Genomic DNA, 27,743 nt, shown 5'->3' with positions numbered 1-27,743 from the left:
TCTATGTGATGTGTTCTTACCAGGATATTATTGCAAATGAACAGTGATACATATACGCCTCCTTGATCATTGTTCTCATTCATATCTATCCTGTTTGCAGCGTGTAAGCAGTGTTCACAAACAATTAAATGGGGCTAATAAAAGGCTGGTTATGCTATTACAAGAATTATATTTTTTATGAGTTATGATACTGCAGGTTCACCCTTGGAGTATATGGGTTCACCACCAGTCTTCCACAGCTAGAGGGAGACATCTCTTTCTTCACGGACACCAGGTTCAGCCGGAGGAACGTCTTTGCCGTCATGTCCTTGTTTCTGCATTTCCAATCCGTGATAGCAAAATAACAGGTATACCCCCCCCCCCACCCCGCTGCCCCGCACCGACAGCTCCTCCGGTAGCTAACGATCCACCTGGGAGCCAGGCAGACTGATCAGTCCGTGACTCGACTGCAGCATTCGGAATTGAGCTCCGTCCGTCCGCCCGGTTCTTGGTGAACGTAGGGAAGCAGCAGCAGCAGGCGGGCCAACACCCCAGCACGGCAAGGCAGGCAGCGAGGCTTGTCACCGCAGTGGCTCCTGTATGAGACGCCGCACAGGGGGCTGCGGGCTGGAGGAGCCCGTGTCGTCGCCTGAGGAAAATAATTAGACCCGGGGGTCTGGATTTATGATCTAACAAAAGAGACACGCCGTGGTGGATATGGACTGGTGCATGCTGCTGCTCCAGCAGGCTGCCACACTCTGAGAAGCAGCAGCAAGCAGGCAGCACACAACCATGGATGTTCATCCTCTGTAAGTGAGCAAAGAACAAGAGGGGTTGAGGGTTCATCATCATAGTAGATCTGCTGCTGTGACTGATGATGCCGCATTGGTACAGACACTGCAAAAATCCTGAGCGTCCATTTAACTCTGAGAGTGCACAAATGGAACCAAATGGACCCATTATGTGCACTTTCTTACGAAATGGTTAAGGAAGGGTCTAGCCCCAGCCATAATGTGCCCTACGCTCATTCTGTAGCTCAGAATGAGCCCTATATATAGGGAGGGTCCATGCAGTTTGTTCCATTTGTACTACCCCCCAGAGTGAACATGAAGATTTATTTTTGCTTGGGTGTTTTTTTGGTTGCGGTTTAATTGTTACTGAAAATGTCATGATGCAAGAATGTGATGTGATGTGACATTCTGATGCAAGAATGTGATGTGTGTGTGGGTGTTTGTTGATCTATGCACGTACTGTATAGTCACTATAGTGTATAGGCTATTATTGAAAATTAGCTGAGAGATATAAAGTGATAGATGCTCACATCTACCATGCATTAATTAGTCTGTCATGAGGAACCAATGTTCTTCAAATTCACTGTGTGGGCTCTTGGATTAAAGGTCCTCACAAGGATAGGAAAATCTAAGTGAGGTTAGTTCTGTCTCTGGTTCAGAAAGGCAAGTCCCAGGTGACTTGAGAACTTGAAGTGTGGTCTGGATGGTTCATGAACAAGATCAGAGAATTTTATTTTGTCCATTTAATGCTTTATCAAAGAAAAATTGTATTTTGAAATCAATTATTTGACAGACAGAGGAGCCAGTTAGTGATGTGATCCACTTTCTGGATATTGATTGAATTTGTCAGAAAATACATTAAGCTAAGGCTAGCTAACACAAAACAGTCCTGTTTCCTTTGTATTGAATTAAACAACAGCATTTGCACAGTAAGGATGTTGACTGCTAGAGGGATATTCTTTTAGGGAAGCTTGTAAAGACACCAATTGTCACCTTGCTGTCCTTTCATTCTTATATTCTCGAGGTGATTGCTGATTTTGGAATTGTCTTATGTGGCTCGAAATTGATGACTACACAAAAGTTTGGCACATCCAATATTTCATTCATTTATATTGTTGGTGTCATTTATACATCATCTGGTGCATAAACTCTTTTTGTAGTTTTCCATAATCTCTGAGCAGGTAGATGTTGAACAGAATCGTCCCCCGTATGGAGCCTTGGGGAACTGTGCATACAGTATATCTGTATCCGCCCAGTAATTACAGGTGACACTAAAGTAGTGCCTCTAGTGTAGTAGCACTGCCAGAAAGAAACAACCAATTTTTTTCCTAGTAATACTAAAACTGAAATTCTGCCATTGTGTTTGAAGAGTAAAGACCCACTCCGCTAAATGAAACATGCTTGGCTTTGGTTGTGTGACCTGTCGCACCATGCAAACATCCTCTGTCAGTGTGCCCCGCATCGAAGCAAATGTTCTAGTGAGTTCTCATCTGCAAAACCAGATTTAGGATGTTATAAAACATACTTAGAGCTGTGCAGAGGAAACTACCAGGCTTTATTTTCAGTGGTAAGTGGATCATTTATGAACAAGAGCAGTCGAAGTGCTGTGGTTGAAATCCTGACTGGAAGATATCAAAGCATTTGTTTAGTACCAAGAAGTTGTTCAGTAGAAGGTTTGATATAGATCTTACAATAGTTTTAAGAGTGGCTTGATGACTGCAGGTTTTAGATGGGGGTTTAGTTTTAGAATTTGGGGGTTAAAAATATGAATGGATTGGGGTTGGGGACTGAATAGTTAATTGCGGGTTATCAGAACTATGCACAATGATTGTGAGTGAATGTGAAGTCTGTCATGGGCAGCATTATGATCTACAATGTGCTTCATCCCTCTCAGCTGTACCAGACTCAGTCCACATCCGTTGGACAAGGAGGATGGTGTAGAGAGACAAGGCCCTGTTACGCTCAACCCACGACACATGCGAAAGGCCTTCAAAGTTATGAATGAGTTGCGCAGGTAACCCACTTACACAGACACACACACACACACACACACACACACACAGTCACACACCTTCTCACTCTCTTTCTCTCTCTAGTTATCCGTGACACTTTGTGAGCTTGTAGATCGGCTACTTTCTGTGTGCAACCACCATGTGCAACAAAGTTAACAAACTAAGAATAAATCACACTTCAATCTCAGTGCAGTGATTATTTTTGAGGGGCACTAGCCCCTCAGAAGCATGGCTTTCCGAAATCACATCATAGGCCAGCCAAGTCTATGTACTTTTAATTATAAATTCGCCTTTGCCTACATCTAGAACCCTCTTGTTATTTCTGTATTCTGTATGCATGTATTCTGGCTCTGTTTCTCTGTTTTGTAATCATGTCATTGGTGCATCGTGTCTCTCCAGTCAGAGCCTGCTCTGTGATGTGACCATAGTCGCAGAGGACGTGGAGATTGCTGCTCACAGGGTGGTCCTGGCTGCCGGGAGTCCTTACTTCCACGCCATGTTTACAGGTAACCATGCACTGCTGTTTCTGATGGTGTGCACTAGGCTTTGGATCTGGAATCTGAGGAACCGGATCCAACATTGAGGAACCAGAATGTCTTCCATCACATTTGGAACCGGTTTAAACTTTATCACACTGTCGGAGCTGGTATGTGGAATTCTACCAGTGGTTATGGTTATCAAACTTTGCAATTTCAAGGACCACCATAACTTTGAGAGTGTACAGATGGAACCAAATCGACCCTTACAGATCAAATTTATTTGGTTCCATTTGTTCCAAATTTGGTTCCGTAAGGTTCTAACATTTGTTCACTCTTAGCTACAGACCTGTAAGGGTCTATTTGGAACCCCCTCAAGTAACCCAGGACCTCACTTTTACAATAATATGTATGCAATACTGTATAAGTCAGAATTGTATGAAGACCAAATTATATACATTAAAATATAGGAATTGTTAAAGGGAACCATTAAGGAATCAGACCGTTAACCCATTCTGACCTGAGATCAGATTCTAAAAATGTCTTCTACATCCTGACAGTTTTCATTCTGACCTGAGATCAGATTAAAAAAATGTCTTCTATGTCAGTCGCTCTTCGATTTTTCAAAAATAGCAGACCTACAGTACAAGCTCGTAGCGCGCCACTCGGTGGCGCGCTACGAGCTTGTAGATCTGCTATTTTTCAATAGCTAAAGCACGACATGATGCTAACACCAAAATGGGTTAAGAGGGACTTGTTAAAATCCTAAATAATCCTAACCCTAGTGTACACATAGCCAAGACACAAGCTAAAGTAAGATTACCATAATAACAGCCTGATTTTGGTGGCTTCGTCTTAATGGTAGACCATCACATCCTGTAATTTATGTCAAACAAATCCTTGGAAGGCTAACATTATATCCTGTATGAGCAACACGTATACAGTATGTCATACTAAAGCAGAAACTATTAGATGGGAAACGTGTGTGTGTGTGTGTGTGTGTGTGTGTGTGTGTTCAGGGGAGATGGCAGAGAGCAGAGCAAAGAGGGTGAGGATTAAGGAGATGGATGGATGGACTCTGGGTCTGCTTGTGGACTACATTTACACTGCTGAGATAGGGGTCACTGAGGACAATGTACAGGTACTGTATGTATGCAACTATGCACACACACTCAGTCACAGTGTACAAGATACCATGTCTACACACATACTGTTGATATACTCTGCACACACAGTGTATGCACCTATATTGACAGCAGGTCAACACACACACACACACACACACACACACACACACACACACACACACACACACACACACACACACACACACACACACACACACACACACACACACACACACATTTGGATTGCTGTGTCTTTATGATGCCCACTTCTCATGCACTTGGAAATACCAGTGCTATTTCATTCATTATTCCATTCTTTCCTTTATTTATTCTGGGACTCTCATTGAGAGCAAGCTCTTTGTACTTGTTTTATATTCCTGATCACAGGAATATAAAACACTATACATAATGAAAAACAATAACAAACGTTTGAACCACATTACAACGTCACAGATGCAGTCAATATGTACAGTAGTGTGTCCTCAACTATGATGGTGATTATGCTGCCATCTGTGTTAGTCTGTCTTTATCTCCTTGTTTATGCACAGGTGATAAAGAATGTGCAGTATATGATCATACTTCAAGACAAGTAAAACATGCTGTTTGCATGTGTGATGTGTATTTAAGTCACACATTGCATTTTTACACGCATGCATCTGAAAATTGTACAGCCCCAAACTGGAACTAGAGTAACACATAAGAAAGATTACATATTGACAAACAGCGATACACAAAACATGTATAGGCTAAGTGTGTGTGTGTGTGTGTGTGTGTGTGTGTGTGTGTGTGTGTGTGTGTGTGTGTGTGTGTGTGTGTGTGTGTGTGTGTGTGTGTGTGTGCAGGCTCTGCTGCCCGCGGCAGGGCTCCTCCAGCTGACGGAGGTGAGGAAGGCCTGCTGTGAGTTCCTCAGCTCTCAGCTCCACCCCTCCAACTGTCTGGGAATACGAGCCTTCGCAGACCTCCACGCCTGCTCCCAACTTCTCACCCAGGCCAACTGCTATGCTGGTATGTGAAGACCTACAGAGTGTCTGTGCTGTGCGTGAGTTGAGAGAGAAACCGACAGAGGGAAATAGGGTAGAGTGGAGGAGGGATTGAGAGGAAGATGAATGTGAGCGAGAGAAGAGTGGGCAGAGCTAACGGTGAAACGTGGTCATGTTGATCAGAACTGTCATGTTGGGTTTGTTTGTTTGACAGAACAACACTTTGCTGAGGTGGTTGGAACTGAAGAGTTCCTCAACCTGGGCATGGACCAGGTGTCCAGCCTCATTGCCAGTGACAAACTCACCATCCCCACGGAGGAGAAGGTATACACACATGCACAGGCGCACATGTACACGCACACTACATTCAATTTATTGAGGCGGACAACAGGCTCACACATACAGTACATACAGTACACACAGCATACACAATCAAATAAGTGTTAATTAAATTCTGAGAGTAAAATTAGGCTATTAGACCATAGGCTCCAATGAGTGCAAGGGCCCGGGTTTATATTGGACCACCCTCTCGTCTTGCGTGTCTCTGTCACACTGTCCTATCTGAAATAAAGCTCTATTTCTGTCTCATATTTGACCCACATTGAAATTGTGGGAGTGGGATGTAGCTGTTATTTTTGGAATCACTGGTGCCAGCTGAGATAATTGTCTCATGAGTTTTTTTTGTGTCATTAATAGAGGTTGGGGAGGTCTCCTATTCTACCTAATCATGTGTCAGCTTTTCCACCTTTATCTAATTGCCGTTTTTATTTAATTTCAATGCACCTGTAATTCTCCACTTGTTCTCCACAACGTTGTTACTTAAAGGGATAGTTAAGTTCACCCCCAAAATGACTTTATTTCTATCGATTACTCACACCATGGAGAATTCATGGATATGTTTTAGTCGCATTCCTAAGCCAATAATTTGATCTATATGCTCCCTATAGAGACACAAAGGAGAATCTTTCCGTTTCAGGGAACCACTGCTGGTTAGCAAATTATTGGCTTTGGAATTCAACAAAAACTACAAAAATATCCATGAAGTCTCCATAGGGTGAGTAATCGATAGAAAAAGTCATTTTGGGAGTGAACAATGCCTTTTAACACTTTAACTTATGATGCTGCCAGAGGTCTTCAGAATAAAGGTGCTAGAGTGCCAAGCAGATGAGCAGATTTTACTCTGAAATGCCCTGATTTCCCCCCAAAACCGGGAGATATAATGTTCCATTACTACCTTGCGTTGTCAAGTCTGATCTCTCTTTAGAAGCGTTAATATTCCAAACGAGATGCTTGGTTAGGTTAAGTAAGAAATTTGGACAGAACATCGTCGTTCTGATCAAAACTAAGGACAGCGCCGTAGGTTTAGAGATGATGGCTACAATACATTTGTCGCCCTTTTAATAGTATGCAGCATGTTTAACAGATTATATAAAAGTAAAAGTTTAGAGTCCTGTGAATGAACGAATGAACTGTGAATTTTATTTTTGTGTCTGGCTGCCTTTCACAGCACATCCCTTTCAGGAGTATTCAGACACAATGTACAAATATTATCTGTGCTAATGCGCTCACACCAAAATAGTAAACAAAATAAATATACACACAAATGTATACATAACTCTGATCGAGAGTACATTCAAGTAGTCCAATTGTCAAGCTAGAGACTAGAGTGGAGGGCAAGAGAGAGAGAGATGCTGTGTATGCACAAGTAAATGTGTAATTAATTTTAGAGCACCAGGGGCCCGTTTCACGAAACTTGGATTAGAGATTAAACCTAGATTTAACAGATATCCTGGTTTAATATGCTGGATCAGCGATTAACCGGTTTCATGAAAGCTGGTTAATCTTGCCAGATTCAGCCTGTTTTAATCGGTCTGCATTAAAGGACTAATTTAAACACTATATACAAAATCAAAGAACCAAAATATATAGGCTGCACAACCTCATCATGACAGCTTGTGAGCTTGTAGATCAGCTACTTTTGGTGAATGTGGTAAAGAAGAATTATGACATTATTATATTATAAAATTATTTAAAAAATTGTAAAGGTGAAAACATTACTAAATATTACCATTTACTTATTGTTTTACAACATATTGCCATTGTAACATTTCACCCACTATTGAACCCATTCACCAGTCTGGCCTCTGTCTGGACAACAACCTCCTTCCCCAAAGGTAGCTCCCTCAGAGGAGGGAGTTATGGCCAAATATCACGATGCTACAATATCATTATGCTTACAATATTAAGAATTCTGTTACATATATTATGACGATTTCATTATGAAGTTTTAAGTTAAAAGTAATGGTAAAATGTAGACTATATTTTTGGGGTAGTTAATCATTCAGTCTATCCACTATTGAGAGTATTTTCTCTTAATTACAGCAGCAGTATTTATTTTAAAGGCTTAAATCCTTGTATCAGCAAGTCTGGAATAGATTAGTAAAGATACTGAGATATACAGAAGCATGCCAACTGCCATTCCACCGAATGGGTCTAGAGAGGAAAAGCCAGGCTCTGCATTCAGCCAGGCTTTATGATCCTGGCTCGATAAATCCACCCATTCTAAGCCTTGCTTGGCTTTAGTGGAATGGAATAAACCAGGCTGTACAGACCAGGATTTAACAAGCCTGGTTTTGGCTTAAATCCTGGATTAGTTAATCCAAATTTCGTGAAACAGGCCCCAGGGCTCCCAGGGTTTTCCAAACATAATTTTAGTTATTTTTCATCCTCTAGTATTATGACGGTGTCACTTGCTGTAAAGAACTGATTTCCGTGCGACTCAGTATAGATTAAGCTTTAGAATGCTTTGTGCTTCATGTGAAGGTATTTGAAGCTGTGATTGCTTGGGTCAACCACGACAAAGATGTCCGCCAGGAACACCTGGCTCACCTGATGGAGCATGTCCGCCTGCCGCTGCTCTCCAGGGAATACCTGGTACAGGTACGTACTGTACGTCGTTGCTCTGCATCCCGCATGCTGCTTTGAAATACAACATGCACTTGATCCTTGATATTGTCGAGTTTCATCAGGACAACCAACATTGTTGATGTCTGCAGGAAGTTTTGATTCATGTCTTGTGTTGTGTTGATATTGTCACGGAAGTCCACGTGCTCCATGCCATCATGATTCTATTTGAACAAAAACTTAGTTTGAAATTGTGTTGCTCTGTCTGTCTCTGTGATTGGCTGGGTCAGCGGGTGGAGGAGGAGTCTCTGGTTAAAAACAGCAGTGCGTGTAAAGATTACCTGATTGAGGCCATGAAGTACCACCTGCTGCCAGCTGACCAACGGGCTCTGATGAAGACTGCCCGCACACGCATGAGGACACCGGCATCCTGCCCAAAGGTACACACGTTGTGAGCTGGTAGATCGGCTATGTTCAGTGTTCCACACAGATGTGCAACCATGTATAGATCAAGCATAACCCCAACAACTAAACCTAACCTCTAAATGGCTAATACTAACCCCAACCTTATTATCTTCCCCCTAATTGTACGCCCAACTCCCCAAATCTTGTCCTCTCAATGTCGGCGTCTCAAATTATTCTATACTTGTGGGGACGTTTGGCCCTCAATGGTATAGTAATACAAGTACACACACACACACACACACTCATTCAACCTTTATTTAAGATTCTCTGAGAAATCATTGAGGGAGACCCTCATTTGCAATGATGCTGAGAAGCCTGAGCCTGAGAAGCATAAGCTCAACAATAAAAACAATCCATTGACAACGGTCAATTAAAACAGCTACAGGTATTCAATGGATATTGAGTTAGTTCCTAAAATAGCCAGTAGGTACCAGGGTATTCAGTTTTAGGTCCTGTTCGAATTGCTTCCAAGAACCTGGTTCACCAATACTGAAAGCAGACTTTCCCAGGTCAGATCTGGCATGAGGTACCTGAAGAACCAGCCATTCACTGGAGTGAGTTCAAATTTGACGGTGTTTCTGGTATCATAGATGTAATGTGTGATGCTCATTCTCTGGCTTTGTACGTGCATATACACTGATCCGTACTGCACCCCACCCCACCACCACCCTCACAGACTGATGTCTGCTACAGAGGTAGTGCTTAAACCAGCTGCAAGCAGATGAGTAGCCTTTCTATAAGAAATGGTCCACGATGTCAAATGCTGGTCTATGAAAATAGCTGCAGCAATCTTATCGTCTAGTTATGAGACAGCCGTGGTGTTGCTATGATGAGCTCTAAAGCCGGATTGATGTGGACGTAGAATAGACTGTCGTGTTAGGAATGGTTTGAGCTGGTGGTTATTTATTTACTAGGATTTGCAGAATATTTGAAAGTGGTGGTTTTATTTTTCCGGACAGCCTTCCCGAAATCCGTTGCATCCGAGTGACCGAAGCGCAATGAGTGAGGACAAGCAAAAATGTCCTCAATTATTGTGATTTCCCCTCACGTTTCTCTTCTGGAGCACGTTTGGTCATCACAAAAAAAGAAGTACATAGTCACACACTGATCTTGTTGTACTGTATGCTAGGTGATGATTGTGGTAGGAGGCCAGGCTCCCAAGGCCATCCGGAGTGTGGAGTGTTATGACTTTGAGGAGCAGCGTTGGTACCAAGTGGCTGAGCTCCCCACCAGGAGGTGCAGGGCAGGTAGGAAACACTTAACACTTCACCATCTGTATGATTCTCCACATAAGTCAATATATTGTTACATACAGAATTCTATCTATCTATATATCATCGCTGTGGTTTACAAACCTTGTAGTTCCTACAAGGTCAAAATGTCTTTTGATTGCAATGCGGTGTTTTGCTACTACACTGTCACTTTAGTATATTTAATAATGAATACTAATCTTCTACGAATCTTCCCAGTTGGTTGTCATTGTAGATTAGTGGATCCCAAACCTTTTTGCTCAAGACACAAAAGAGAAATTAAACGTTTGCCCGGAACCCAAACTAGTGAAAATAGCAGATCTACAAGTTCAATGCGTCTCTTTGTGCCGCTTTGTGGGCTATTTTCACTACTACTTAAACATTTGTTTTCTAATTTATGGAATCTATTTAAAATTTATTTTATCTGAAAACAATCATTACATTTGTTGTGAATTCTGTTTTTCTGTTATGTTTTGAAATAATAATTAAAAACAAAATGTAGGAAACTAAAAAAAATTAAGGGACTGACCCAGTTCCCATACCCAGTTTGGGAACCAGTGTTGTAGATAATGTGTGTGTCCTCTGTGTTGCTCTGTGCTAGGGGTGGTGTACGTGGGTGGGTGTGTTTATGCGGTTGGAGGTTTTAATGGCTCCCTGCGCGTACGGACGGTGGACTGCTTCGATCCGGCAACAGACAGGTGGACATGTGTGAGCAGCATGCAGGATCGGCGCTCCACGCTTGGAGCAGCTGTTCTCAACGGACTGCTTTATGCCGTGGGAGGCTTTGATGGCAGCACAGGTGTGTACAGGACTACATGATGGTTGTCACCATCATGACATTTCAGTTGATGGTTAATTGTCATACGAATAACTGTGATGGATGACTATGAATTGTAAGCGAAAACAATACACAGGTGTACATACATAACTTAATAAAATCCTATTAATATACAAAGAAATGATTGACCGGTACCAGTAATCAAAATGATGTACTTAGGCAATAAGTTTAAAGGAGCACTCATTTTCAACCTTATTTTCATATAATTGATCCTCACTAATGTTCATCATAATATGGTACCATTTAATAATAACTAATTTCTTTCTAAATCTTTTTTTTTAAATGCTGTTATTGAGAATTGTTGACAATTATTGAAAATGTTACAAATTGTCCTGTCGTCCAAAAATAGTGTTGCCAGGTTTCAAGTGTTTAACCCATTGATACCTGGTGCAACCTATACACTGTTTGACCTTTGAAACCAGCTGGTACCTCTGTGTCTCCTTAGTTGTTGCTGTACAATACATGTAGCAACATCATTATTATTATTTTTATTTGAAGTTTTGAATAAGAATTTGAAGGTTTTTAGAAACTTTAGGCTAGGTTTTAGAATGAAGGCATTTTTAGAATTGGCCTCAGGTATAAATGGGTCATAGACACGACATTGAAATTTGACATTACTGCTAATTTCATCCAGCTGTTTTTATACAGTCTATGAAAACTATTCTACTGATTTATGCAAAACAATTGGATTAGCTCAAATATTTGCGATCAGGTGTTGATAGATGTGATAATTATGACAGGCCTACTGTACGTGTGTTTGCCCACTCTTGTTCTTCAGTCTTTGTGAGGACCAGATGAAAACATGTTAAACATGTCATATACCTTTATTGAAACTAGGCATTGTATAAATTGACAGATTTTCTCATGATTAATGTGTGCATTATTTGCAGGCCTGTCCACGGTCGAGGCCTATAACCCAAAGACGGATGAATGGTTCCACGTTTTACCCATGAGCACGAGACGCAGCAGTGTCGGAGTTGGAGTTGTCAACGGTGAATAAGTCATATTTATTTTACTGCTTTATAGTCTCGTAATATTTAGCTCACTGTTGTCTCTCTAACTGTGTGTTTGTCATTCCAGGTATCCTGTATGCAGTGGGTGGGTATGATGGAGCAACCAGACAGTGTCTGAGTACAGTGGAAGCCTACAACCCAAACAGTAATACATGGAGCTACATTACTGAGATGGGCACCCGACGTAGTGGGGCAGGTGTGTGTACAACTGTACATGCTCTTATTTTATAATATGACTGTTCTTTGTTCATGTAACACTTAAAAAATCACTTACAATACAAAGCGGTTCATAAATAATATTGAAATGGTAAAAAATATTGAAATGGTAAAGTCCTCTAACTGTCCTGGCCATCTTCTGTACAGTCCAATAAATGCACTTTTAACACTTTCCTCAGCAGTCAGACACACATGATCCTGCTGACCTTGAATTGAACCAGAGACTCGGCATAAAATATTTTATCAAAGGGACCACTCTTCCACAAACGAAACAAAATACATTTGCACGCACCACTACTGATGTCCGTAAAGACTACTCTAAACACGACTTAGACATTATTGGCTGCCTCCTAGCGACCTTACTAGCAACCTAGTCAAGGCTGCCTCCTAGGACAATGGGAGTCTGAACGGCATAAAAACCTACTCTGAACGCTGCAATGTGCTGCGAGTGGCGACAGCAAATAATGGTATGAGCTAACTGGAGCTACAGGAATGACATAACAAAACACAGTGAGTGAACCAATAAAAGAACATTGGAAATGAACGGAAACGGGCGCTACAAGTGCTTGTTATACCTGGCAGTTATGACTGAGTAATTTTCTTGTTTAGATACTAGATAGTGTTCAACCTGCCGTTGTGAGGTCCTCCCTCAAACACTCTCTACAACGATTATTGTTATTGTGTTTGCGTGACTTTTCTCTAAGTCTAGGCCTATGTTTAGGCCTACCACAGTGCCATTATATTCTGATGACAGCAGTTTGTATGTGGCATATACTGTAGTTACAGAGATAAACCAATGAAACAAACTCACCAGCTTGCATGTTGTTAGAAAAAACGTACATTTTGTGGACTAGGATAGCTGAATCTTTGCTTTGTCGGGGTAAACCACCGGTGCCGTCGACTCGCTGAAACTTCCACCGCTGTGAGAAATATTCTGACCATGTTCAATAGGCTAACGGATCTTCTTAGATCAGCCGATCTTTACATCAACCCTGACAAGGTTTGCTATGGGACATACAAATTAAGAGCTGATGCTCAGAACAGGGCGGCAAACATCTGTCTTAGCGATTATTCTATCAATTACTATTATGAATATTAAGAAACCTGTTTTCTGGGATATTTCATTTTATGCCAACGAATGGACGTGAAAAGGTCTTAAAAAAAAACTTTTTAATCAAACAAATTGATTAGTCTGATCAGCAATTTAAGACACATTTTATTTTATACTTTCTTATACAAAAAGTGTTTAATCAATTAAACACTTTTTGTATAAGAAAGTATAAAATAACACATCAATCGATTAGTTCAATGAACAGTTGCACCCCTAGGGCAGTATCTGCTTTACATGAATAGGCCACTGTTTGGCAAGGGTTGAAACAGCTGAATCCACTTCTGTCTCCAGGTGTGGGTGTGTTGAAAGGCCTGCTCTACACGGTGGGCGGACATGATGGCCCTTTGGTCAGGAAGAGTTGTGAGGTGTACGACCCCGCCTCCAACAGCTGGCGACAGGTAGCAGACATGAACATGTGTCGACGCAACGCAGGTAATACTCACCTGTCACACTGCTACCCACTTGACAACTTGTAGATCAGTGTATAACTTGTAGATCAGTGCATTTTAGCGAGTCCCTCACACGCTAAGAAAGTAAATAGCCTCATGTGTAATAAGAGTTTAACCTCACAACCAAAGACAAAAATATTGTAAGGGATACTACTGTATATAAGCCTTTCTACTGAACAATTGCTCACTCACCTTTGCAGAGGTAAAAAGATGATGCTGGGATCCGCCACTATACCCGATGATCTTTGATCAGGGATTTATTGATTACTGAAGGGAAATCCATCCTTGGACGAACTTAGTATATGAGGTCCAATGTGTACGGTATGTGTGTATATCTTTTATGTATCCGTGTGTGTGTATTTCAGGTGTGTGTGCTGTGAACAACCTGCTGTATGTGGTGGGAGGAGATGATGGCAGCTGTAACTTAGCCTCTGTTGAGTTTTACAACCCAAACTCTGACAAGTGGACACTACTGCCTGCCTGTATGAGCACGGGACGGAGCTATGCAGGTACACACACACACACACACACACACACACACACACACACACTACTAGAAATACTAAGCAATTGTGTACACATGATGTATCTACTGTATATACTGAATACTGTACATACTTACACCAAATACTATGTGCAAATGAATGCACGCTACCGAGCAGTACGCAGCACGGTATCTGCCTTGTTTTAAAGGGATTTGTTAAACATTGCACGTACGCAGGAGTGCTCCTCTCACCTTGCCATAGGAACAACAGTATTGTGAATGGTAATTCATCCATGGAACGCAACAGTGAATATTGTAATCAAGATGTGGGTGCAGTCATACTGACACTAATACATGTTACACATACTCATGTTTTTATTGAGTATTTTAACACAGTACTCAAAATTAATTAAATTCATGATGAAATACAATACAGTGGTGTCATGGATTGGTACTTTGTCAATACAGGAAAAAAAGTGACTTTGAGCTGATGTCATGAAAGGTGCTATACAAATAGTTTTAATATTTTTTATTTTATTAACGTACTACGCAGGTATGTATACTGAAGCCATACATAGAGTAGGTATGTACTCACTCAGGCATACTGTGCAGCTACATGATACAGCACATGTATGCACTAGTGATGCAAGTCCACTTACGGTAGTCCAGTGTTCTGCCTTAGCTAGCTCTATAGCACCATCAAGTGGTAAATCTCAGTATCCAGTACTAATAGTTTTGTTTGCCACAAGCATTAGTACTCCTCAAAATCTTGTTCATGTTAAGGACACCCAGATTAATTATGTCTTTGGCCGCAGATCCCCATTTGAAAAAACGGTTGTTAAAATGTTTAAAATAATAATATAATAAGATCTACAACTGAGCTTGTAGATTGTGTAGTATTTTCAAATAACCGATGCATATAGCTTCAAAGTGATTCAACTGATTTTGATGCTATATTAACTCATGGAGAAGACCCCCTGAAGGACGTAGGACACCAGGACCAGGTACTAGGACCAGGTCCCACTTTGAGAACCACTGCTGTAGAGTTACATTTTCAAATTCTGTAAGGAAAAGAAAAATGCTGTTTTGCAGATAACAGAGGTTTCCAAGCAGTTCCCCCCCCCCCCCCCCCCCCTCATTTTTTTTTTTTTTTACAATAGAAACACTGGCACCTGGTCTGCGTTTCTATTGTAATGTACTGGACACAGGTGTTGTCACTACCTTTCTCCTCCCTCCTAGGTGTCACTATGATTGACAAGCCCTTATGACTGCGCTGAGTGCTGCCGTCGCTGAACATTTTTTGAAGCGGAAGCTGATCTCCTTCTGCTGAACGCTGACCTGGGTTCTATACCTATGATGCCAACGCCTGCACCTGAGGCTCTGTGTCCACACAAGGGCACCGATGATGATGTTTAGGATGTTGATGAGGAGTAGGTAGATGATGAAGACTATTGCACTTAAAACATAAAACGGGAATGGAACTGTTTAGTTTTTATCTTCTTGCCAAACAGGACTGCAACAGAGACCAAGGGATTTGAGAGTGGGAGGGGGGTGCAGTATAACCTCCTGTTTTTAAGCACCGCTGTACCACTAATGTAAGTGAAACTACTGATGATGCTGAGGACCTGCTGTACTTAAGAGTAACGTCACTGAGCCAACTTTGTCGGACATCGCCTTACTTAAGCCTTGTCCTACGAGCAAGGAAGAGGGGCATTTGGGATTATTATCTCTTTTCCCCCCTCTACCGTTTATTTCATCTTCCTGAGAAGTGTGTGTGTGTGCGCGTGTGTGTGTGTTTGTGCGTGTGCTTGCATGTATGCATACAGTACGTGCTTGCTTGCGCATGTGAGCATGTATGTATGTATGTCGTACAATATGTATGCACTATGTATGTGCAGAGGTGCACCTGGTCTGATGAAGAGCGTGACCTCTAACCTCTTTGGTGTCAAAAAAAGAGAAAAGAAAGTGGCTGAATGCCAAGTGACATGTGTATTTTTTTCCTGTACCACATCACCTTCCGTTTTTATTGTGCTATTTGATCGGAGGGTGCTGGGATTTCAGGTTTGTTCTGAAGGAAAACGTTCTCCTGATAACACTTTGTATTGTTTGGTTACCAGAGGATGTTGGCTGAGCCTGCATGTGTTCGCCTTGCACAAAGCAGTTGTAGAAGGAAATGTACATTTCTTGAAACGAGAGAGAAAAAAATACTTTTATGTGGTCAATTGCAGCCAGGACTGAAAGGCTGAAATGTCGTTCCATGGTGCCAAAACAAGTGACAGTCGGACGCTGTTTTTTTTTTTTTTTTTTAAGCAGTTGAATTTTAATTTGTGCTTAACTGTCGCTCGTCAGCAGCGATGTTTGTTGCTGTCGTTAAAACCACCGTTGACAGCAGGTGATTGTGGGCTGAACTAACTGCATGGTCCTAATCTTTGACCTCCTACCCTTGAACTATGAAAAAAGACACTGACCTTCCTAACCTTTGATCTGTTGTCCTTGTGTAGCTGCCCCTTGTTAACTACTGCACACTCTCGACTGAATATGAATGTGCCAATTTCGATGTCTTATTATTTCTGTCTTTATTACTCTCTTCTCCTGTATTCTCTCTCTCTCTCTCTCTCTCTCTCTCTCTCTCTGGAACGTGACCAAACCTATTCTTTGATTTCTGTTCTCTCTAGCCTCTCTCCTGTTCTTGATAATTGCTAAATAAGTATTGATATCGCTGTCTCTTATCAGTGTATTGAGGAATGTCATGTAAGCTAATGAACTTTGAAATGTTTCATTACATGTTTTATATTATCATTAATAAATATGCTTCTTGTATTTAAAGTCGCAAACTGATGTACAGTAGGCCTTACCACTTCTGTGTAGAAATGTGTAAAAGCATATTATAGCACATTTAGTGTAGTTTAGATTAGTTTTTCACTGGTTTAATTTACCCTAATCTGTAGTTGAGTGTGGGCGGACAAGAAAGGAGTTTGTAAATGGCTAAATTGTTATCTGTATGATAACCTGACGGCTATGATTAGATGGATGCAAAGTAGGTTCCGGAGACCCCCAGGGGTCCTTGAGGAGGTTCCACAAGGACCCTTACAGGTCTGTATCTGAGTTATTGAGATCCTTATGAGTTATGGAGAATGCAATGGAGATCCTTTAAGTTTGCATTGAGAACCACAGCATCTGTGAGGAATCACTTCCACCTTTAACAACTATTTTTGTAATAATTTAACAGCTTTCCTTTCTCACTTAAAATGTCATCAACTTAAATCTTATGTTATACAAATCATGACTCCCTTCAGTCCCCTCAGTCCCTGCCCTGCACCATAACAAAAATAATCCAGCCCATCTCTGCTGCATCACTCCAAATGGTATGAAAGCCCATCTCGTCGCTCATTGGCTGTCGCTGTAGAAACACTCTGCTCACTATCATCACTCCATACCGTGGGCCAATCAGCGCTACCGTTCGGCCCCCCGACGTCAGTCTCCTCCCCTCTGGACCAATCGGAATCAGGAATATTACTGTACTTCTAGTTCACGCACTCGGTACCTCTCTCGCCACCAGGTACACGGAACAGACCCGCTGCAAGGTGAGAATCTACGGGTTTATTGCTCTAAAATAATGAATTTCATTGAATATTGCTTTGATGAATATTGCTTAGATGGCGTGATTGTTGCTGCATGACACAGGAAGAGCTTAATCGGGCGCTTGGTCGTACAGCCTACTTTACTGCAAAGGTCGGCCTGTAAAGTGATATATCACTGAATAATGTATTATGTGTAATTAAGTTGTGAGTTCTTGACAGATCTCCACAGAATAACGGGGAAACGAGAAACATTGCGTTAAAGCTTAAGCTAATTAGATGTTTATGCGTTATTCTCTTGTCAGACACAAAAGAGAAAGGACTATTGTCCATTGTAATGTAAGACAGTAGGCTACAGTAACAGTTATGTAATTATGGAATATTTGAATTGTGTACACAGTCGATCCTGTCAGATAATTTTGTGGAGTAGCCTACAGTTGTGTGAAAGAATGCTTTTCAATAGTTGATCAACTTGGATGTTAGCTCTTCTGGTCCATAGCTCTAAATGCCATCGCATTTTCTCTGCATTTCAAGAGCAGTAAGGCTATGGACCAGAGCTAGTTGGATGTGTGCTTTTTACCTGATACAGGTGCATGTATGTCAGCATACCGGTATACATAAATCATAGGACTTATGTATAACAAATTACAATAAAATTGTTGATGGCTGCCTATAAATATAATTTCTTAATATATTATAATATACCCTGCCCTGAGGAAACGGCTCTGGTATGCATTTCAATACAGACACAGTACAGTACAGACCAGGCCCGGCGCCAGGATGAAATGACAGAGGGGGCAATCGGGGGCAGGTATTGGACATGAAGACAATGCGCTACATTTGCATATCTATAGAGGGCAGAGGCGCACAATTTCGTTGGAAATGTACCATTGTTTTGTCTGTAACTATTTGATCTAAGGGGGCAAAGAGGTTTATTTAGGGCGGCAAACACCCCCTTTGCCCTCCCCGTGGCGCCGGGCCTGGTACAGACCAATGTAGAACAATATTGAATCAGCATTACAGACAGAGAGCAATACAATAGGACATTAATAGAGCATCAGAACAAGCATTCTACATTACACATTTCCCCCCGACACCAGACAAAACTAGGTATTATACTATACTATAAAATCTATTTGGACCCCTGAGTGTCCCTCACTGAACCCACTTTGAGAACCACTTTACAAGTTGGTAAAGTGGTTGGTCACATTGTGGTGAGAACTCCGCCACCTACTCGGTACTGCTGTATAAATTATGCATTATAAGTAAAACCTTAGACTTTAAGCCCAATTTACATTCTTTGTCATAGAAGACGATGTCTCACCGAAAATACTGAAACTGATTTCCAGTTGTCTCCCCCAGATTTCACTCACACACACTCACCCCTACATCAACCGCTCAACATGGAGGTCAACGGCACAACCAACATCCTGAGCTCTGCGTACCTGGCAGTGGAGTACGTAGATGCAGTGTTACCACCCAACCCCTTCCAGCCCCCGCTGAAGCAGGCCTGGGGTTACATGCTGGACAACTACACCAAGTTTCAGATCGCCACCTGGGGGTCGCTCTTCGTTCACGAGTTCATCTACTTCGGGTTCTGTCTTCCTGGCTTCTTGTTCCAGTTCCTGCCCTTCATGCAGAAGTATAAGATCCAGCAGGTGTGTATGTATGAGAGACATTTACACCAAATTCACAAAAACAGTGGTATGCCTCAATAACCGAACTGAACTCAAAGTTCAGTGCATCGTCTGTGGAGAGGAGAGCACCGACTCGCTGCTGTAAGAGGATGCGTGACAAATAAGTGCTCCCAATGGGCGTTGAGACGGCCACGAAGGTCCACGTCACCTTCGTGGATGTTTTAGCGACACACCCATTTTGCGGCTGGAAATATGCAACAGTAGAACTTTTGACCGCCACTGGTGACTGATGTGACTTCGGCATTAGAGTGTATGGTTGTGTACGTGTGCAAATTAACTACCATCAACTGATATTCTTTTGTGTTTTTGTGTGTTTGCTTGCCTATGCAGGACAAGCCTGAGACTTGGGAGAAACAATGGAAGTGTTTCAAGATGTTGCTGTTCAATCATTTCTGCATCCAGCTGCCTCTCATCTGTGGCACGTACTACTTCACTGAGTTCTTCAACATCCCTTATGACTGGGACTCCATGCCCCGCTGGTCAGTGGCAATAACACCAGTATATAATATGTATTATGTAGTGTACCATACAGTACACATCAGTTGTGATATGCTACAATTCAGTACACAATGCTTAGAGTTGAGAATAATTGATTGAAAAAAGTAGTTTTTTCTTTTTCAGGATAATTGAATTATGATGAAAGTGTGGACAAAAAGTTTTTCTTTTTTTTTTCAAAGTAATACTGCTTAATTTCCAAAAGGTGTAAAATGCAGAATTGCAAAGAAAAAGATTCCAAGGCAGGATTCTAAGTTCTTAGGAATCTGAGTGAATAATTCTCTCTCTCTCTCTCCTTCAGGTCCTACCTGCTGGCTCAGTGCCTTGGCTGTGCTGTGGTAGAGGACACCTGGCACTACTTCCTTCATCGGGCGCTGCACCACCGTCGTATCTACAAATATATCCACAAGGTCCACCACGAGTTTACTGTGAGTAATAATGCATCCACTCCACACTCACACAGTTTGGATTGCCATCTCTACTTTATTAAGTTTATTATAGTATATTAAGTTTATGTTCTTTAAAACAGGCAAACACATACACTTGCACACAAACACTGTCACATACACATGGACAAACACGCATACATATTGTAAACAAAACAAATGCGCACACACAAACACCGACTACAGTATGTGACCTCCATTATATGTGTACTGTCCTCAAGGCTCCATTCGGCATGCAGGCTGAGTATGCACACCCGGCCGAGACTCTGATCCTGGGAGCCGGCTTCTTCATCGGAATCATGATCTTCTGTAACCATGTGGTGCTGCTGTGGGCCTGGGTTGCCTTCCGTCTCCTGGAGACCATCGACGTTCACAGGTAAAAGAAGAGAAAGAAATCCTCATTAGCCAGAATTTAACAGAGGGGGAGATAGAAAGAGTGCATGCTTGCAAGTGTTTAGTGTCTTCCTCCATTACATTTAAATGGGACAATTATCCCCTGTGTTCAGTTGGACTTAATTTGGACACAGGGCATGTGTCTTCCTCAATTACATTCAAATAGGACACATGCCCTATGTCTACAATAAATGAAGTCCAACTGAACAGATAACAACTCAAAATGGCTAAATGGCTGGTTACCACTAGTGTGGTTATTCTATTTAACCATTGAAATTAAAAATCTCTTTTCCAAGGTAGCCCTGGGACACAACAGGCAGCAGTATAATTTAAAAACACAAGAAAGAAGCAACACAATAAAACTTGAACAATATTTAAATTACAATATAGCGTTTAGAAATAGAAAACATAACTATACCAATAACCTGCCAACTAAAAACATTGACAACATTGATAATCTGCCTCAAGCTCTTTCATTGCATGATATTGAGGACAACATTTGAGTTTTAATTTCCACTGTAGCAGTAGGCATGCTACATTGTCACGATTAGAAGTGTGACTCATTGCACTGATTGCAATGAGTTATCCCGCAATATCTGGGAATATGTGGAGAAGTTGCCATTGCTTGAATCCACCACAAGAGGGTGAGAGAAATCAGCAGATTGATTGTATATTGCTACATGACTTTGAATGAATTTGTCAGAATTCTGATTTAAATCCATTTTTAAATATTTCCAATTTCGTTTTAAGATATATTAGTGGTACCACTAATGTATCACTTGCCCCACTCACGGGGCACATGAGCAACTGATAAGCATGTTTGACAATAGAGGCTTTGCGTGTGACATCGCAGGGAAACTGGAAGTACCCTCACTAAAAACGCCGGGACAACGCTCCACACGTCCCAAACTCTTCTCCCTTCTGGCTCCAAAACTGTGGAATGCACTTCCCATTGCAGTCAGAACTGCAGCATCACTCCCAATCTTCCGCCGTAGCCTGAAAACCCACCTTTTCAGACTCCATCATGGCCCATAGCACTTACCCTAACCCCTTAGATAGCATTTCTGTTGGCTTAGATAGCATTTGACACAGACTTATAGCATGTTATGTAGACAGCACTATAATTGTATTGTATATAGTCATAGCACGCCATAGTACATATGTATAGCTTAGTAGTGAATATGTATAGTTTATTATGTATAGTGTATGTATAGTTTCATCATATAGATATTCCACTGTTACCTTCTTAGCTTACGCATGTTTCATGATAAATGCTTTTATGTGATGTATTCCCATGCTTTTGTTCTTGCCTAAATGTAAGTCGCTCTGGATTAAGAGCGTCTGCTAAATGCCTAAATTGTAATTGTAAATTGTAAATTGACATCAGATATCATACCCGGAAGTTATGCGGAAACGCCTACTGAGTTTCAAAAAACGACTTTCTGGCCATGACAGCCCATACCGTACATCCAAAGTTCTGAAGTTCCACAGAAAATCCACTGAATATTCAAAGTTCAGGTTTTTTGGGTGTAATTGAGGTCATAAAATCTAAAAGAAAAACGAAAAATAAAAATAAATGAAAATTAATGTCTTGAAACCTTTAAAAGAATGTGTAGAAATGGTTAAATAACTAGTTCCTACATCTCTCTCTCTCTCTCTCTCTCAGTGGTTATGAAATTCCTCTCAATCCTCTCCATCTCATCCCGTTCTACGCTGGCACTCGCTTCCATGACTTCCACCACATGAACTTCGTGGGCAACTATGCCTCCACATTCACCTGGTGGGACAGGCTGTTAAATACAAACAGCCAGTACAACAATCACCTGCTCAAACAGGAGGGCAAGAAGGAGGAGTAACACACACACACACACACACACACACACACACTAAGGCTGTACCCTAGCCCTGTTTTTAGGACTCGAACTTCGGCAGGAATTTTCGAGGGAACATCCGAACCATTCGTTTGTAATGAATTAAAAAAAATAACCTGGGGGGGGGGGGGGTGCATACAGAGTTTACAGATGTTTCTGCTCTGCCACAATGTTATGCTTCACACACACGGGATAAAGATCACAGACAGTGTATTCGTAGCAGGGTAGTCGTTAAGCAGCTCAACCCCTGAAACCAAAACAAGCGTCCAACATAGATAAAAGTAATTACTCACCTAGGTTCCATAAATAATCCCAGTGTTGTTCAAGATGCATGGTTTTTATATTGTAAATAATGATCGTCGTGTGGTTTAGCGACGACTACCACTGTGAGAGGAGCACAACTTCGGGACTTTTGGGAGTGTCATAGTAGCTTGTTTACAACTGAAACAGACTTCCTGTGCACTAACTTCCTCTTCAAAACAAGAGCTACATGTAATAATTAGTCAACTAGTTTTATTTCTACTTGCAGGACGTTAACATCTCATTTGAGTTCCTTTTGAATGCCTGTCAGATTTCTCTACATAACTATCTCAGCTGTTGGTGCGCAAATGAGCCTTGCATCTACCACGCAGAAAACATTTTGATGCCTGCGCACTGGTGCACCGGTTGTGTAACCCCCTGATTAATAACATCTAAACATGAACATGTAAACACAACAAACATAGTAGCCTACTCTTATTATGCATATAAAAAGAGAGAAAAAAAAACGAATGGTTCAAGCCCATTAATTAAGATTCGAGTGCCAACCCTAACGAGCGAACATTCGAACCCCAAATGTTTGGGGACAGCCTTAACACACACACACACACACACACACACACGCTCACTCTATCTTCTGGACTGAACATTGTAAGAAGGAGTGTGGTGGTGTGACTGCACCTGAATCCCTCTTGGATTTCTGTGCCTTGTTGTCTTCTTAAAGAGGTCTGCTGTCTTCTCTCCATGGCTTTTGGACGATTAAAACCCTGTACAGCGCATCCCATATATGACCTTGTCCTCGAATGAAGTAAGCGGTGCTTAAGCCATGATGGTGTGAAATGCCTCCGTTTACCTCTGTGCCCATTTTCTCTAAGAGAAATGAGCTGAATGATTCCATAAAGCACTTTTTATTTTCCATGTGATTTACTATTTTCGAAATGAGTTATGATCAGCTAGTCATGTTGTAGTGAGGATTCAGTTCAGCTATCTTATGTTTAGGAAGCAGATGTTGGGGAAACAGGCATGTTTTAAGTGCACTGATGTTGCATTAAAATGAAAAGAGCAACAGATTATAGGGAACTGCTGGACTGGACGTCCTGATTTCATAACTATTACTATGGGAAAATGTTTTGTTTAGTTTGCTTTTCATAATAAAAAAGTCATCCAACTGTTCTGTGACGTACTGTATTTCTCATGCTGGAATAAATACAAACCCAAACAGATGTTTGACTTTGTGTTTGTAGAGTTCTGCCATTAAATTATACTCTGTGTATGTGGTTCTCTTCTCGTATGAAAACTAGTAATGCAAAACAAACAAAAGGTAGCCTACAGCAAACCAGTCTGCATAGCTAACGCATAATCACAAATAAGCCCGAAAGTAAATTGTATATGCCACTGGACTGTGTACACACAAACAATTTTCTGGGTATCTCAATCCTCTTAGCAGACCTCATTGAACTGTGCTTTCCTTAACCTATACAGTATTAATCACAGTTGCAATGTGTTTGGTTTATTTTCTTATTCATTTTTTGTTTCTTGTCCATGTCCTTTGTCAGGGCTCTAACAGCTGCCGTGTTCTAAACCGTCATTTTCCAAGGTGGTGTCTGTCTTTTGTCATTTCTTTTGTTCTCCAACACCTGCTGCAGGAACTGTCCAGCAGGGACTGGATGGAGCACCCTGTGGAGCCAACACCATAGGCCCACCATGTTGGCTCTCATTCCAATCCCATCTGAATGTGGGTTCATGGGGTGGTCCAGTAACTTCCATCTCAGCCTTCAGGTGATTTACTGAAATGGGCCAAAGCCTGCCTTCATCGACCCAAATAATGTATTTGTATTCTTTTTTTTACGGCCTCATGAGCCATATAGGAGACCGTATGTCCCCGTATCGTATGTAATCTGTCATGTCATATCATGTCCCCTGAATTATTGTGCCTGTCTGCCCACTGTAATCTCACAAAACACAAATGGTGTAGCGATCTTGTGTATGCTGCCATATCAAAATTCTCTGCCACTCCAACTTCATTTTCACATCAGACAATTCACAATTTGTGGTCCTGACTGACTAACCAGCAGGCTCTTTCTGCCTTGTTCCACCCTGGTTCAACTTCCACCTTGTTTATGTTGAATTTGCTAAAACGTCATTTTTGGAAAAAACAAACATGATATGCCCAGTCACCATGCTGCACCTTCCTGTTCCTTTTTACTGTCAGTTTAAAATAAGAATTGAATGCACACAGAATATCAATACGAAACAACTGAAAAACACGTTATTTCAATGGTAGTGGATGGAGAGAGAGGATTTTTGTCCAACCACGAAGCTAGAAGAGGGAATAGAGAGGAAAGGAACATATAGAACGGGTCAAATGACAGGAAGATGCAGACAAATCAAATATTCAAAGTCCAATATGCATGGTTAAAACATTTGCTATATGTGAGTTTACCATAATCACAGTAATCCTTAATCATATTCCATCATTCAAGGGCCGTTGGATAGAAATGAAACACACTCCATGCATTCACTTTCAGTTAGTGATGCACTGCTGCAGAGGCTATGAGTGTCTGTGACTGACCAGCTGATGGTCGTTGACGCTTAATTGATGCAGCAAGGAAGGCAATTATGTTTCTGCACTGTCAAATAGGTCTACATCTATTCTAAGATAGCATCTTAAATAAATGTTGCGAAAATGTGTTGTGACTTTGATTGAAAAGTTTTAATACAAATAGTTCCAATGGCATCTAAATGTAAGGTTTCAAATATGCTTATCGGTGTTGCGGCGAGGATGAAGGGGTAGCTGGAAAATATTCTATCCCCCCCCACCTGGGTACCTGGGCCAAAAAGCGAACCCCTGCTCTAGGGAGACAGGTCTGCCTATGACGGCCTTTCTCGATTGCAAGACTGCTCACTGAGTCTGTACCTAGTCGAGATTTTTCTTTTAACATGCTAAATGGTAACACAATATGCTGTGTTCCCTGGTGGAAGAGACGCTCACCTCTCCTCACCACCCCTCTGTAGCGCTTTGCAGTTGAGGGCGGTACAGTTCCCAGGCGGTGGTGAGGCGCTCGTGAGGATGCTGTCAATGGTGCTGTTGAGAAACGCCCTGAGGATGCGGTGGTTATATTCCTCCCGATTTTCTTCAGGCGATTGCTGAGCCTGCACCACGTGTACTGTGGCCCATTTGAGGTTGCTATCCATAGCTACAGATTACACAGGTAAGGACACAATACAGTACATCTCCCTTGTTCCATATACATCATTTCTCTGGCCTTCACCATCATCTCCCACTTCTCCTCCACTCCTTCCTCCCTTTTGCTCACCCCCCTTCCCCCCTTAGAGATGGATCAAGGCTACGACCATGTGCAAAGTATGACAGCAACAGCCAACAGGATGCTGTGTTCATGGTTTGTTTACATTCTTTTGTGCAAAATGGGCCACTCCCGCAAATAATTAAGCCTATCATAGCCAATTGGAACAGAATCTGAAAAAGCTGACCGATACATCTGGATCATCTGGACTACAGAGATAATGTGTACCGATTTGCATGAGTTTGGGCAGTCTGTAGTTGTACCAAAAATCTTGTTTTACAGAAATCAGCCTAGAATAGCGTCTCACCATGTGGCTCATTTAAAAGATTTGGGGTGGAGGTTCTTCATTGGCCTACTGGGAGTGTACGTTTCACGCCCCCTGTTTACAGACGGACAGACAGAAAGACGTCGGGCTGGTCGCAATGATAATATTTTATCTCCGCCAGGCCGAGCGGTCGAAGGCCGGAGATTATATCGCTTTGTGTCTGTCTGTCTGTGAACAGCTAGTCTCTGATTGGTGTGAAACTTTGCATGCACACTCCCAGTAGTCGAAGGCAGAACCTTGCACAAGTAACGTGTCATTATGTCAGAGAACACTGAAGCCTCATTTTGCATTGACATACACGCGCACAGTCGCACACACTCACAGGCATGAGGCAGGCATGGAATTGGTGGTGGTGGTGGGGGGTGGTGGCACAGTTGATTGAAGGATCTGTGCCCCTCGGACCCTTGAGTCGTGTCCCAAGCTGGCCCAAAGCCACAGCCCCGTGACCCCATGCGTTAATCCGGGCCTGGACGCTTGTGCTACACTGTGCAGGGCAGCCATAACTCTAAAGCAGAGTGAGAGAGCAATAGAGCACACACAGGTACGACATCACACAGGGATATACATAGATATACCGTACTCTATACTATAGAACATCTATAGAACGTCTGGCTCCCAGGTAGACAAAACCGACCATAAAAGGTGAGAAGCCTTGAAATTATTGTGCATTAATTTAATTTAATATTGCATTGATGTGGGAGTAATTTAGATGGTGTGATTGTTGCTTTATGTCAGATTGAACAATTTAATCGGGGGCTTGGTTGCGAATAGCAAATACGCTATCTTTACTGCAAATGTTGGCCTGTGAAGTAGTATAAAAATACGGAATAGTTCATTTTGTGAATAGAGGGTATGCGCATGCATAAAGTGAACGGCAGATCGAGTGGTAAAGTGAGTTTAACTTTGTTTAATGTCGTCTAATGCAATCAGATAGGACTTTTCTTTTTGGATGTATGTCAAGGCCAGAAAGTAGTTTTTTGACACTCCGGGTATGATGATGATGTCACGCTCTGTACGTATGTGATTATAGGGCTCCAAATGTACTTGGCTCTATACGTATGTGATGTACTTGGCTCTATACGTATGTGATGTACTTGGCTCTATACGTATGTGATGTACTTGGCTCTATACGTATGTGATTATAGGGCTCCAAATGTACTTGGCCGTAGTGCAAGTGATCATTTATGGTTAAAACAAAACTTCTGTGCTCTGTATTCTGAAAGTAATCTGTGCTATAGATAGTGTGTGTTCAAGAAAGGAGTCTCCCATTTATCAGCTTC

At 41.7% G+C, this 27,743-nt stretch overlaps 2 protein-coding genes across 2 annotated transcripts; both read left to right on the top strand.

The window, feature by feature from the left end:
- Positions 1-45: 45 nt before the first annotated feature.
- On the top strand, positions 46-16,263 carry klhl2 (kelch-like family member 2). Its single transcript, XM_083764847.1, has 15 exons — positions 46-788; positions 2,665-2,784; positions 3,182-3,288; positions 4,278-4,399; positions 5,228-5,390; positions 5,580-5,689; positions 8,189-8,305; positions 8,560-8,709; positions 9,864-9,981; positions 10,586-10,783; positions 11,713-11,814; positions 11,903-12,031; positions 13,454-13,594; positions 13,977-14,120; positions 15,335-16,263. Exons 1-15 carry the CDS (start codon positions 772-774, stop codon positions 15,361-15,363), a joined length of 1,767 nt encoding a protein of 588 aa, XP_083620973.1. The 5' UTR covers positions 46-771; the 3' UTR covers positions 15,364-16,263.
- Positions 16,264-17,646: 1,383 nt separating this feature from the next.
- Positions 17,647-22,854, top strand: LOC310858645 (methylsterol monooxygenase 1). The gene is made up of 6 exons (XM_083764850.1): positions 17,647-17,679; positions 19,036-19,331; positions 19,701-19,849; positions 20,167-20,293; positions 20,533-20,687; positions 22,371-22,854. The coding sequence occupies exons 2-6, from the start codon at positions 19,077-19,079 to the stop codon at positions 22,558-22,560; spliced, it is 876 nt and encodes a 291-aa protein (XP_083620976.1). The 5' UTR covers positions 17,647-17,679; positions 19,036-19,076; the 3' UTR covers positions 22,561-22,854.
- Positions 22,855-27,743: the final 4,889 nt, after the last annotated feature.

Source organism: Protomyctophum parallelum (genome assembly GCF_964188405.1).
Source record: "Protomyctophum parallelum genome assembly, chromosome: 5".
Classification (NCBI taxonomy): Eukaryota; Metazoa; Chordata; class Actinopteri; order Myctophiformes; family Myctophidae; genus Protomyctophum; species Protomyctophum parallelum.
The sequence above is the reverse complement of the archived record's forward strand: the minus strand, read 5'-3'. Positions and strand labels throughout refer to the sequence as shown.